We start from the raw sequence: 14,122 nt of genomic DNA, 5'->3' as shown, positions 1-14,122 counted from the left end.
AAACTGAGCCTCTGAGAAGCTAAGAACCTTCCCCAAAGTTACACAGTGGTGGAGTGGGGACTCAAACCCATGTCTTCTAGCTCTATATCTGCACTGTCCACTAGAATTTTCTGCGAGGGTAGAGCATACTATATCTGTGCTATCCAAAACAGTAGCCACTAGCCACATGTGGCTACTAATAAGCACTTGAAATGCGGCTGGTTGAAATTGAGAAACGCTGTAAGTATAAAACACACACCTGATTTTGATGACTTACTACAAGAAAAAAGAATGTAAAATATCTCATAACTTTTACATTTATTACATGTTAAAATGATAATATTTTAGAAATACTGGGTTAAAAGATGTGATTAAGGTTAATCTCACCTGCTTCTTCCCCCACCCCTTTTTTTTTTTGGCCACACCCCACAACTTGTGGGATCTTAGTTCCTCAACCAGGGATTGAACCCGTGCCCTCGGCAGTGAAAGCTCGGAGTTCTAACCACTGGAATGTGGCTACTAAAAAAATTTCAATCACGTATATGACTCACATCGTGTTTCTATTGGACAGTGGAAACGCTAGAGCTTCTCCAGTAGAACACCTAAGACGAGGAACTGAATATTTTCTAAAAACGCATTTGCAACCCACTGCCCACCAGCCAGGAGCCCTCTGTTCCAGAAGAACAGTCGGAAAACATACCCACCAGAAAGAGACTTCAGTGCCCTCCTCTGAGTGCGATGACCCCTGAGGCCCAGGGTGGGGTGTGACTTTCCCTGGTCTCACAGAGTCAGCAGCACAGCTGTCACCGCGCCCAAGGCTCCTCAGCCTGATCTGGCGGCTCGTTCCACCATTCAAGAGTACCTAATGGGGTCTGAAAATCAGTGCTTTCACTTCGGCAAATGGAACCCCGGGCTAATAAAAGTTAGAGTCTGAGACCCCGGGTCTTGAAAAGGCCGGATCCCCTGGGATGATTCGCTGATGGAGCCAATCTCGAGCTGAGCCCGCCGATGGTGACTTGGGTGCGGGAGCCTCCATGAGCACCTTGGGGCCAAGTTACTCGGAGGGGCGCCTCTTGCTGTAGATGAGGAAGTCCGAGAGGTCGTGCCATACGTTGCTGTCCTCGTACAGGTAGGTCATGGAGGACTGCAGAGAGGGCTGCAGCGTGGGCCGGTGGTACTCGAAGAGCCACAGCACCAGCCCCCACACTAGCCCGGTGAGCAACGGGAACGGGTCCCACCTGGGCTCAGGGATGTAGCCCTTCCCCACGCCCAGGCGGCACAGGGCAAACAGGAGGCGTGACATCAGGTACATGTTGATCTGAGGGAGCGAATGACAGGGAGGTGGGGGTTACAGGTGGGCCCAGCCACCGGGAACCTTCTGCCACCCTGGGGCGCCGCCTGCGCGCCGGGTGACTTGAAATGGTTACGTAGCGGGCATTTAAATGTGACTGTTTATGGCTTTATTATTCTTTTTCATTAAAAAATCTGAAAAATGAATATATTTACACGGCTCGAAACTAAAAGGTAGCTCGACAACAAAAAACACAATCCATAAAAGAAAAAAATTAATAAACTGGATTTCATCAAAACTCAGAATTTTCCCACTGTGAAAGCCCATGTGAAGAGGTAGAAAAGAAAAGCTAGACTGGGAGAAAATATTTACAAACACATATCTGACAAAAACTAGTACATGGAATATATTTTTAGAAACTCTCAAAACTCAACAGTGAAGAAAGAAACAATCCAGTTAGAAAATGGGCAAAAGACACAAACAGTTATTTCACTGAAGAGGTTACACAGAAGGAAAACAGGCACATGTAAAAAGGTTCAACTTCACTAGCCATCAGGGACATGCAAATTAAAACCACAGTGAGGGATTCCCTGGAGACGCAGTGGTTGGGAGTCCGCCTGCCGATGCAGGGGACACGGGTTCGTGCCCCAGTCCGGGAAGATCCCACATGCCGCAGAGCGGCTAGGCCCGTGAGCCATGGCCGCTGAGCCTGCGCGTCCGGAGCCTGTGCTCCGCCACGGGAGGGGCCACAACAGTGAGAGGCCCGCGTACCGCAAAAAAAAAAAAAAAAAACAAACCCACAGTGAGATAGCACCATACACCTATCAAAATGTCTAAAATGTGAAATGTAATAAACCACATGCCAGCTAGGATGTGAAGAAACTGGATCACGCATATATTCCTGTTAGGAATGTAAAACAGTACAATCACTCTGGAAATGCTTCAGCAGTTTCTTATGAAACTAAGTATGTATGTACCATATGACCCAGCAATTGCACTCCTGGGTATTTACCCCAGAAGTGAAAACTTACGTTCACCAAAAACACGTACAAAAATGTTCTGAGTAGCTGCATGCCTAATAGCCAAAGACTGGAAACGACCCAGGTGTCCTTCAACAGGTATATCCATAACATGGAACACCACTCAGCAATGAAAAGGAATGAACAGCTAATACATACAATAACTTGGATGAATTGCCAGGAAATGATGCTGAGTGAAAAAAGCCAATCCTCAAAGGTTACATATTACAATGACTCCATTTATATAACATCTTTTTTTTTTTTTTTTTTTTTTTTTTTGCGGTACGCGGGCCTCTCACTGTTGTGGCCTCTCCCATTGCGGAGCACAGGCTCCAGACACGCAGGCTCAGCAGCCATGGCTCATGGGCCCAGCCGCTCCGCGGCATGTGGGATCTTCCCGGACCAGGGCACGAACCTGTATCCCCTGCATCGGTAGGCGGAATCGCAACCACTGCGCCACCAGGGAAGCCCTATATAACATCTTTTTAAATTGAAGTATAGTTGATTTACAATGTTGTGTTTGTTTCAGGTGTACAGCAAAGTGATTCAGCTATACACACACACATATACATATATATGTATATATATTCTTTTTCAGATTCTTTTCCATTAAAGGTCATTACAAGATATTGAATATAGTTCCCTGTGCTATACAGTAGGTCTTTGTTGTTTATCTGTTTTATACACAGTAGTGTGTATCTGTTAATCCCAAACTCCTAATTTATGCCTCCCCCACCCCTTCCCCTTTGGCAACCATAAGTTTGTTTTCTATGTCTCTGAGTCTGTTTCTGTTTTGTAAATACATTCATTTGTATCATTTTTTTAGATTCCACATATAAGTGACATCATATGGTATTTGCCTTTCTCTGTCTGACTTATTTCTCTTAGTATGATACCCTCTAGGTCTATCCATTTTGCTGCAAATGGCATTATTTCGTTCTTTTTTACGGCTGAGTAATATTCCATTGTATATATATATACCACATCTTCTTTATCCATTCATCTGTCGACAGACATCAGGTTGCTTCCATGTCTTACAAATAGTGCTGCTATGAACACTGGGGTGAATGTATCTTTTCTTTTTTTTTTTTTTTTTTTATTTATTTTATTTATTTTTTTTTTTGCGGTATGCGGGCCTCTCACTGTTGTGGCCTCTCCCGTTGCGGAGCACAGGCTCCGGATGCGCAGGCCCAGCGGCCATGGCTCACGGGCCCAGCCGCTCCGCGGCATATGGGATCCTCCCAGACCGGGGCACAAACCCGTATCCCCTGCATCGGCAGGCGGACTCTCAACCACTGCGCCACCAGGGAGGCCCGAATGTATCTTTTCTAATTAGAGTTTTCGTCTTTTCCAGATATATACCCGGGAGTGGGATTGCTGGATCATATGGTAACTCTATTTTTAGTTTTTTAAGGAAACTCCATACTGTTCTCCATAGTGGCTGCACCAATTTACATTCCCACCAACAGTGTAGGAAGGTTCCCTCTTCTCCACACCCTCTCCAGCATCTGTTATTTGTAGCCTTTTTGATGATGGCCATTCTGACTGGTGTGAAGTGATACCTCACTACAGTTTTGATTTGCATTTCTCTAATAATTAGTGAGCTTGAGCATCTTTTCATGTGCCTGTTGGCCATCTGTATGTCTTCTTTGGAGAAATGTCTATCATATAACATTTTTGAAATGACAACATTTTTGAAATGACAACATTTTTGAAATGGAGGTCAGAGCAGCTGTTTCCAGGGGTCAGGGAAAGGAGAGGAGAGGGAAGGAGATGGGTGTGTCCAGGATTCCTAGACTTGGGAAGTTCACAGACAAGTGAACTTTCTATCAAAAAAACAAAATTGGGGAAACTTTCCCAAAATACAAAATGCTCATATCCTTAGATTCCACAATTCCATGTCTAGGAACTTACAGAGAGACTAACATAAGTACAGGAAGATGTCTGAACAAAGATGTAGACTGCAGTGTGTGTGTGTGATGGTCAAAGGCTAAAGAGCCCCTAAATGTCCATCCAGAGGAGACTGTGAAATCAAGGCTGGTCCATCCCATCAGCAGAGGGCTCTACTGATGTTATAAAGGATAAGGGACTGACAAGAGAGGCCTCCAAGATACACTGTTACATGAAAAAAAACGTAGTATGATCTCATTGGTGGAAAACTCCTACTATGTACACTGACACAAGCACAGACAAGTTCTGAAAGGCTATACAATACGCAGTTAAAGTGACTGTCTATACGTATATGTATAACTGACTCACTTTGCTGTGCAGCAGAAACCAACATTGTAAATCAACTATACTCCAATAAAAATTAATTTTAAAAAAGTGGCTATCTCTGGACAGTGGCTGGACAGTTCGTGGGGGACAGGAACTTCTTTTTTTTTTTTGTGGTACGCGGGCCCCCCACTGTTGTGGCCTCTCCCGTTGTGGAGCACAGGCTCCAGACGCACAGGTTCAGCGGCCATGGCTCACGGGCCCAGCCGCTCCGTGGCATGTGGGATCTTCCTGGACCGGGTCACGAACCCACGTCCCCTGCATCGGCAGGCAGACTCCCAACCACTGCGCCACCAGGGAAGCCCCCACTTTTACAATTTAAGAATATTTAAGAAATTTGAGGGAGGCAAATTGGAAAGACTGCCAACTTTCATAATGCCCAAGAAGGATGCTAAAACAGGAGTAGCAGCAACGATTAGCATTTAGTTTCATCACCTCATTAAAAAACAGAACTTTAACCCAGAAAAAAGGGCAAGTTACAGAATAAGAGACAATTCTTCGAATGTAGTAAGTTTTGTTTTATGAAAACCTTACTCCAGGGTCATGGTTTTTTCTCACGTCACTGCAGAGTGGTGTTTTGTGTTTTTGTTTTGTTTTGTTTTGTTTTTTTAAATCTTTGCCCCAGAGAGCTGCACACACATTGATTTTGGGAATCATGGAATTCCAACAAGGGACCTGGTTAACAGAGCAGGAAACTGAGGGGGAAGTGACCTTCCCAAGGTCACACAGGGACTGGTGAACCACAGACCCTCGGACATGGAAGGGAACCAAGAGCTTGTCTTCTTTGACTCCCATCCCCAACTCTATACCTGAATCCTGTCCCACGCTTCACCTCCACCCCCTTCCCCAACCCACATCCAGGAGAGGGCCTTTACCTGGCTGTTGATGTTATTGTTGTTTCCAAACACCAGGACGCCCCCAAGGAAGGCAGCCACAAATGAGTGCACCTGGTAGGTCTCGCCCTGGAGGTGGGACTGCAGGGCGCAGAGTCCCTTGTAAGTGAACACAAAGCTGGCCAGGTTCCGGGAGTGAGTGTACGTGGCCTGCAGGATAGCCCACAGCTTCTCCCGGAGGCTGCACAAACACAGGGAGTCACCGTCAGTGCAGGCCCAGCCGCCCCCAGGGCATTCACCCACCTGGCACGCAAAACTGACCCAGGCAAGGAGCTCATGGGCTGATGCTCATTCAACCCCGGGCCTCTACGCTCCATGTTCTTGGGGCTGCTCCCTCACTGGATTCCAACCTTGACTCCACGCCACCTCCTCCGAAAGGTCTTCCCTGACCACTCTACATAAAAGAACGCCCATCGTATTCTGTTCCCTTACCCAACTTTTCTTTTCTTTCATAGCTCTTATCACCACCTGACATTTATATACTTGCTTATTATCTCCCCCCACTCCCACCCCATCCCAGTGGAAGCTACAAGAGAGTGATGTCTACATCTGGCTTGTTCATCCTCAGCCCCCAGTACAAGGCCTGGCACATAGTAGGTGCTCAAAAAGTATTTTTTTTTTGGAGTGAAGATGTGAAGAAATGAATGAGCGAGTGAGTATGTACTATGTGCTGGATCTGGGGATACAAGTCTGAGAAAAAAGAGATCTGCTTGCTGCCCTCATGAGGTTTATGATCTAATGGGAGAGGGAATTATGAAATGAATAATCACAACACAAAGGTCAAACTTTGACCTTGACAAGACATGATCCTGGGGTGTGAAGAATGAGGAGTCAGTGAGGTCAGGAAGGGAGAGGAATTGCATCTCAGGCGGTGGATCAGCACATGCAAAGGTCCCGAGGAGGGACAGAGAATGGGGAGTAAAGGAACAGAGAGAAACCATTAAGGCCTGAGCAGAAAATGTGTGGGGCAAAGGCTGTGGGGGAGGGGCGGGGCCATGCTAAGTTTTTTCTTTATCCTGAGAGAAGCGAACATTTAAGTAGGACAGATTATTTGATTTATCTTTAAAAAACCACTAGGGGGCAGTGAGGAGAACCAGGGAGAGGAGCAGTGTATTCTGGGAGATCAGTTCAGGGCCGGCAAACGCAAGGGCCCTGAAGGCTGGAGAAGGACCTTGAAGTGTGTCTTCTGGGACCTGTGGAAGTCTGCCAGGTGAGTGGGGAGAGCCAGGAGTCAGCTGGTTCTCACCCCATAGGAACATGGGCCCAGCGCTGACGGTTCTAAGGCAAGCTGGATTTCCCACTTGTCAAGTGTTGGCACTAATCCTTCCTTCAAAATGTTTCTAGAATCTGAACACCTCTCACCTCCACTGCCACCATCAAGGTCTGGGCCACCACAGTTACTCAACTGGATTATTGCCACAGCCTCCTACTTTACACCTACTTCTGCCCTTGACCCCTAGCAGCAAACCCTTCACTCTCTCACTATTAAAAGATAAGTCAAATAGTGGCATGTCCCTATACAAATTCTTACAACAATTTCCTGTTTCACTTAAAGGAAAAGCCAAACTCCTCTCTATGACCTAAAGCTGGACAGGATGGGCCTAGGTTACCCCTGTGACCTTCCTTTCTTTGTTTTCTCCCCTGCAATCCCTCTGCTGCAGCCTTCTCAAACTCACCAGGCATGATCCCACCTCAGGACCCTTGCACTGGCTGTTCCCTTGGCCTGAAACACTCTTTCCCTTGATACCCACTTGGCCAACTCTTCCATCTCCTTCAAGTCTTTACTCGAATGTCACTTTCTCACTGAGGCCTTCCCTAGCCCATACAATTTTCTAACATACCATATACTTTCCTTATTATGTTTATTTTCTGCTACTCCTTGCTAGAATGCAAGCTTTACAAGGGAAGTGATCATTCTCTGTTTTTTTTCACTGCTGTATCCCCAGCACCTAAAAACAGTGTCTGGGGGCTTCCCTGGTGGCACAGTCGTTGAGAATCTGCCTGCCAATGCAGGGGACATGGGTTCCAGCCCTGGTCCGGGAAGATCCCACATGCTGCGGAGCAACTAAGCCCGTGAGCCACAACCACCAGAACTGCGCTCTAGAGACCGTGAGCCACAACTACTGAGCCAGCATGCCAAAACTACTGAAGCCTGGGCGCCCTAGAGCCCGCGCTCCGCCACAAGAGAAGCCACCGCAGTGAGAAGCCTGTGCACCACAACGAAGAGTAGCCCCTGCTTGCCGCAGCTAGAGAAAGCCCATGAGCAGCAACGAAGATCCAGTGCAGCCAAAAATAAATAAATAAAAATAAATTAACTTATTTAAAAAAAAAATAATAATAATCTTTGAGTGTCTGGCACATGCTCAATAAATATTTAATGAATGAATGAATGAGTTCAATTTAAAAAAATGATTCGGAGGGCAAAAACTAAAACAAAAATAAATTTAAAAAAGGAAAAATACAGGGCTTCCCTGGTGACGCAGTGGTTAAGAATCCGCCTGCCAATGCAGGGGACACAGGTTCGAGCCCTGGTCCAGGAAGATCCCACATGCTGCGGAGCAACTAAGCCCGTGCGCCACAACTACTAAGCCTGTGCTCTAGAGCCCACGAGCCACAGCTACTGAGCCCACGCACTGCATCTACTGAAGCCTGCCCACTCTAGAGCCCGTACCCTGCAACAAGAAAAGCCACTGCGATGAGAAGACCGCAGGCGGCAACGAAGAGTACTCCCACTCGCTGCAACTAGAGAAAGCCTGTGTGCAGCAACGAAGACCCAACACAGCCAAAAATTATAAATAAAAATAAATAAATAAATAGATAAAAAGGAAAAATACATAAAGAAAAGATCTTACACAGACTTCCCTGGTGGTCCAGTGGTTAAGACACCATGCTTCCACTGCAGGGGACGCAGGTTTGATCCCTGGTGGGGGAACTAAAATCCCACATGCCGTGCAGCACGGCCAAAAAAAAAAAAAGAAAAAATCTTGCAAGCTGGATTTGAGTATCTGAGTAGTAGGGTGTCCACGTGTGATTCTTTTTTTTTTTTTTTTTTGGTTGTGCCAGGTCTTAGCTGTGGCAGGCGGGCTCCTTAGTTGCAGCATGTGTGCTCCTCAGTTGCAGTTCACGGGCTCCTTAGTTGCGGCCTGTGGGCTCCTTAGTTGCAGCTCACTGGCTCCTTAGTTGCGGCATGTGTGCTCCTTAGTTGCAGCCTGCAGCCTCCTTAGTTGTGGCATGCAAACTCTTAGTTGCGGCATGCACGTGGGATCTAGTTCCCTGACCAGAGACTGAACCTGCGTCCCCTGCATTGGAAGGCAGATTCTTAACCAGTGAGCCACCAGGGAAGTCCCCCATGTGTGATTCTTATAAGCTCCAGATGAGGCTACATACATTAAAAACTAGACCACAAAGTGATTTCTGAGAAGTTTCTTGAGGGAAGTTATGGGAGATCAGAGGAAGGCCAGGAAGTCTGAACAAGGGCAAGAGGTAGGTCATGAACAGTTTTCCTGAAAAAGTGATCCTCAGAGAACTGGTATGGGTGGCTAGGAAGGAAATAAAGGTGGGGTGGAAGAGGAAAGGCATTCCTGGTGGGGGGTACTGCATGAGAAACGTAAGGAGGTAGAACCACATGTGGCACATGAATGAATGGCAGTGAGTCTTGGTGCCAAGGGCACCCCAGGGTGGGCGTGGGGGAGTAGGGGGGATGTCCCTGAGGTCAGGCTGCAGAGGGCCTTGAAGGCCACACCTGGAAGCTGGGCTTCTCTGGAGGACAGCAAGGAGTCAGGGGAATTTTCGAGATGGGATAATAGAATCAGACGTGTGCTTTAGGAGGTGGTGGTGCAGACAGGTTAGACCCGGCTAGGAAGCTACTGCAACAGTCCTGGCACTGAGGGGTGACCACATTCTCTCCCAGTTTGAAGGGTGTGCAGAGGGGATGGGTACCTGCCACTCCGGAAGAGAAAGGTCATGACCAGTGCGTGAGGGGCCCGGATTTTGGCTCCATAGCTGTAGAAACAAAAGCAAACAGTTACTGCAGCACCACAGAATCACAGTTTCTTTCTGACTCCCTGTGCCCCCCCCATCCCTAATGCTGACATCATCTGGGGAGGGAAAATAACGCTGGCTTTCAAGTTAGATCTGGCTTCAAAGTGGATAGTACAGGGACTTCCCTGGCAGTCCAGTGGTTAAGACTCCACACTTCCAATGCAGGCAGTGAGGGTTCGATCCCTGGTGGGGGGACTAAGATCCCGCATGCCACGCGGTGTGGCCAAAAAAAAAAAAACCAAACCAAAGTGGGTAGTACAAAGGAAATAAGATTTGGTGCCAAAGCCCTGCCCTGTTTTGCTGTATACACTTGGATAAATCATTTAACATCTCTGAGCCTCCCTCCTCCCATCAGTTAAAAGTATTCTCCATTTCAGAGTTGCTTCTGGCAGTTAAGGACATAGCGCATGTAAAAGTTCCTAATTCAACCAATATTAGTGTCTCTGCCTTTCTTTTTCTTCTTTATTGGACTTCCCCTCGTCCCACCAAGTTCTCCTGCTGTCTGGCCCCAATCTTACCAGGCTACAAGGTCTAAAAATCTTTGGCAGCCTCCTTGAGACAACTGTCACGAGCCCCTGATTGTTGTCATATGAGTATCTGTGAGGCTTGCTTGAAACAGCAGAAGACTGGGAGCAAACATGTGTCCATCCACAGGGGACTACTGGGAAAACAAATAATGGACCCAGCAGTCAGTGGAATGAATGCCACACAGCTGTACAAGAACGAGGTGGCTCTGTATGTGCTCTGTGCTTGGTTAGAGCAAGGTAACCTTCTAAAAAGTTCTAACTTTTTATGCCTTTTGTGAATATGCTACCTAATTTTCAAAAAATAAGTCAAATAAAAAATGTGATCAAATGACAGCAGTGTTACCGTAGTGGTGGCCACGCTGAATGGCTTATTTTCTCACTGCCTAGCTGTGGGCAGGGCCCTCATCCTGGCCCTAGCAAGCTCCCTGCCCCACCTCCTCCAAAGTCAGGACTCTTTCCCCTGAATAAAGAGACCCTTGGCCTCCTCCAGCTGGTCAGGGCTAAAAGGGTCCTTCCTTATACCACAGACACAAGCAGAACAATGCCCCCAACTCCCTACATCTGCTTGGCCCCCTACCCAAACTCCTCAAACTCAGGTGGGAGCCACTTACTACCGCTCACAGGATCACTCTGCATCTTGAAAAATGGGATGCCCTGGATTAAAAAAGGATTTAAAGGATATGCAGGTACAGTGTGATATCCTGGAAGATCCTGGTCTAGACAAACTTGCTATAGAGGACATTTGGGGGACAACTGGAACAATTGGTCTATCAACCGGACAGCAGTCAATATTATAGGATTATGATTAATTTATTAAATGTAATCATGATGCTCTAGCCATATAGGAAAATGCTCTTATTTTCAGAGATGCACATTGATATATTTAGGAGTGGAGCATCAAAATGAGTTACATTTCACACAGTTCATACGTCTCAGTTCTCAGTCATCCAAGTCGGCCTCCCTGAATGGATGGCCTCTCTTGACAAACAGCACATTCTTTTCCACCTCCAGGCCTTTGTTCAAACCATTGCCTCTGCCTGAGATGCCCTTATCACCCCCAGCAAATTCCAACTCAGCCTTCAAAATGGGACCATCACCTCCTCTGTAAAGCATTCCTGATCATCTGGTATTGCCATGGTAATTTAATCATCAGTCTCCCCACTTTGACTACAGGTCCTTACAGATGGGCCTGGGCCCACTGATGTTATCTCAGGGCCCACCCCACCCTGGTCACACCAAAGCATGACTGATATGATCTGGCCAGACCCAGGGGGAACCACCGTCTCCCTGACTCTGGGTGCCCAGGGAAGCCAAGAGCCTGGCATTGAGATCAGGTATCCTTGGGTTTGAATCCTGGCTCCGACCCTGACTAAGTGACTTGGCCATGAGCAATGAGTCTTCCTCTCTGAGCCACAGTCTTCTCATCCAGAAAATGGGGACAATGGCAATTCCTACCTTGCACATTCATTCATTCAGTAAATATTTGAGAGCCTATTATGTACCAGGTACTAGGACTATAGCAAGGAACAAAATATTTTAAACTTTCTGTCCCCATTGTTGCAGCAAAAATAGAAACTAGACTTTTCTGATAGACAAGGAAAATAAAGTAACAATGAACAGCCTGGGGAAACAGCATAAACAGGCCTGAGAGAGTTAATCAATCCTAGTTTTATTTTAACTGTTACTAATCTGTAGTGTCTGTAACTAGATTTGTCCTTCACAAAGCTAACCTCTAACATTCTCTGACACTATGTGAATTACATCCTGTACCTATCACTCCCTTACTCTGTGTGAATTACACCCTGCCCCAACACTCTCTGATCCCGTGTGAATTACATTATCCACCTGGTATTTACACTCCCTGCACTCCCTTGTAGCAAATCAACCCTTGTAACCTCTGCATTTCAGAAAGAAGGTCGCAGGCCTCCAACCCAGAGGCCAACAGAACCAATTACCAAACAGACCCAATTACCAGGCTGCCTGAGGCCAGCTGTAACTGTTTGGAAATAACGCAAGAAGAAGATAATGCAAGACCTTAATTACTTTGAGCCTTATCACCTACCAGACCACCAGTCCCGGCTATATAACCTTGCCCTATTCCCCAGAGATGGGGGGCACAGTTCTCGAGGTGCTAGCCGGCTGTGTTTCCCCTTTGCCTGGCAAAGAATAAAGCTTCTTCTTTTCCTCCAAATCTCTGTCTCTGTTTCTGTTTGGCATTGGTGCACAGAGAGCCAAGATTTTTGGCATCACCATGAAGCTCACTTTCCAGTGAGAAAGACAGTAGAAAAACAGGATACATAAGTGAACTACTTAGTGTCAGATGGTGGTAAGTATTATGGAGAAAAATTCAGTAGGGAAGGAGGTGGGAAGTTCAGGGATGGCTTCACTGAGGAGGTGACAATCAGAGGCCTGAACCAGGTGAAGGAGTGAGCCAGTCGGACATCCATGTGAATACAACAGCAATTACAGCTGCCAACAGTCATATACATACCAGGCACCGTGCTAAGCATTTCACACATACTGACTCAAGCCTCTGACAGTATAAGTACTATTATCGGCCCCATTTTATAGAAATTGAGGCCTAGAGAGGCTAAAAGACTTGCTCAAGATCACGCAGGTAAGGGGCACCAGGATTCAAACCAAGGTGGTCACATCCACACAGCCATGCCATGCTGCCACTAAAATGCCAACTTCAAGAGCACGCAGATCTTCCGTTTGTTCTCTGATGCGTCCCCAGATCTGGCACAGTAGGCTCTCAATAAATGATAGCTGTTATGCATGAAGTTTAAAGGAAGCTGAACTCCCGTCCTGGCACCAGCCAGGGGAAATGACCCCAAGACCTCTTCTGCAGGTCTTCATTTGCTCAGCAAATATTTGCAGCTTCATTTACATCACGACTGAGGCTTATCAGGAGTCCCCTGTGCCAGAAGGGACTTACAAAAGAGAATTGAGAAGCGGGATGAAAGCCCACGCGCAGCTTAATGGAGTGAGCACAGAGAGGCAGGGCCGCCGGCTGGCTAGAGGCCACAGTCCAGCTTCCCATTAGACCCAAGGGCACACAGCGGCGGGAGAGAGGAAACTGGGCCCAAATGAAGGGAGACAGGGGCTGCATGGGAGGCAGTCAAGGCAAGAGGTCCAGGTTGCAAAGCACGGAAGACCCAGAAACAGCGTAGTGGGAGCCCCGGCTCAGAAGGCGCTCGGAACCCAAAATCCAGCTCCCACTGCACCGATACTGGACACCGAGAGACCTAGGGACACACTAGAGCTGCTCAGGGGCGCACAGCGCGGCGGCGCCGGCCCCGGAACCCGCTTCTCCGACCCCATCTGATCGATCCCTCAGACCCTGCCCCGCCCCACCGCCCGACTTACACAGCCCCGTTCCGGAAGCCCTTAAGCATGGACAACGCTGCGTGGTAGCGGCGCTTGCGCAACAGTGCGTTGATCGCAAGGAGCAGAGTCCGCAGCTGCGGCGGGGCGGCCATAGTGCGGGCGGCGCGCGGGGTGGCGGGCACCGAGCAGGACGCCCGCCCTGACAGCTCCGGGTTCCTCCTGCACAACCCTCAGCGCCGGACAGTGCCGGGCATCGCAGCCTCGTCTTTGCGCCCATAAGATGCGTCTGCTGTCACTCATACAAGGAGAGCCAATCACAGGACTCACTCATCTCACCAGGGGAATGGGACGCAAACACACTCCCGAATAGCAGTCTGATTGGAAGAGAGGGAGAGCTTGTAATCAGTCACAGTGGGCTCCGCCCGATTCGACCTAAAGAAGGTTAGAAACATGCTCCTGGATTTGTCCAATCAGAAAGCACGTTTCTCTCGGGCTTGGAGAGAGGTGTGTCACCTGTGAGCTTGGAAGGAAGTTTCCTGAAAGAAGAGCCACCCTCCCTAGAGTTGGGAGGGTGGCACTGCGGGGAGCCAGGCCTTATCTTTACACATGACAGTTCTGATTGGTTAACATTGATCATAGCGATCTTCTCAGCCCATAAATGACTTGGCACCCTTTGGGTTTCCATTTATTCTTAAAAACCAAACTCCTTCCCACGGCCCGCCAAGAGAAGACTCCGTACGATCTGGCCCCTGCTTCCCTCTCTAACCT

The 14,122-nt window shown here is 47.8% G+C and overlaps 1 protein-coding gene across 2 annotated transcripts; it reads right to left on the bottom strand.

The window, feature by feature from the left end:
• Positions 1-280: 280 nt before the first annotated feature.
• Positions 281-13,611, bottom strand: PXMP4 (peroxisomal membrane protein 4). 2 transcript variants are annotated; one of them, XM_082644182.1, is made up of 4 exons: positions 13,394-13,611; positions 9,396-9,458; positions 5,439-5,637; positions 281-1,297 (listed from the first exon to the last, which is right to left on the bottom strand). In XM_082644182.1, exons 1-4 carry the CDS (start codon positions 13,504-13,506, stop codon positions 1,034-1,036), a joined length of 639 nt encoding a protein of 212 aa, XP_082500308.1. In that variant the 5' UTR covers positions 13,507-13,611; the 3' UTR covers positions 281-1,033. The 2 variants fall into 2 exon arrangements, with proteins under 2 accessions (XP_082500308.1, XP_082500309.1); XM_082644183.1 differs by lacking the exon at positions 5,439-5,637 and having other exon boundaries at positions 1,152-1,297.
• Between the last annotated feature and the right edge of the window lie 511 nt (positions 13,612-14,122).

The sequence above is a fragment of the Mesoplodon mirus genome, assembly GCF_964341445.2.
Source record: "Mesoplodon mirus genome assembly, chromosome: 15".
Classification (NCBI taxonomy): domain Eukaryota; kingdom Metazoa; phylum Chordata; class Mammalia; order Artiodactyla; family Ziphiidae; genus Mesoplodon; species Mesoplodon mirus.
Note: the sequence above shows the minus strand (reverse complement) of the source record. Positions and strands in the feature narration are given on the sequence as shown.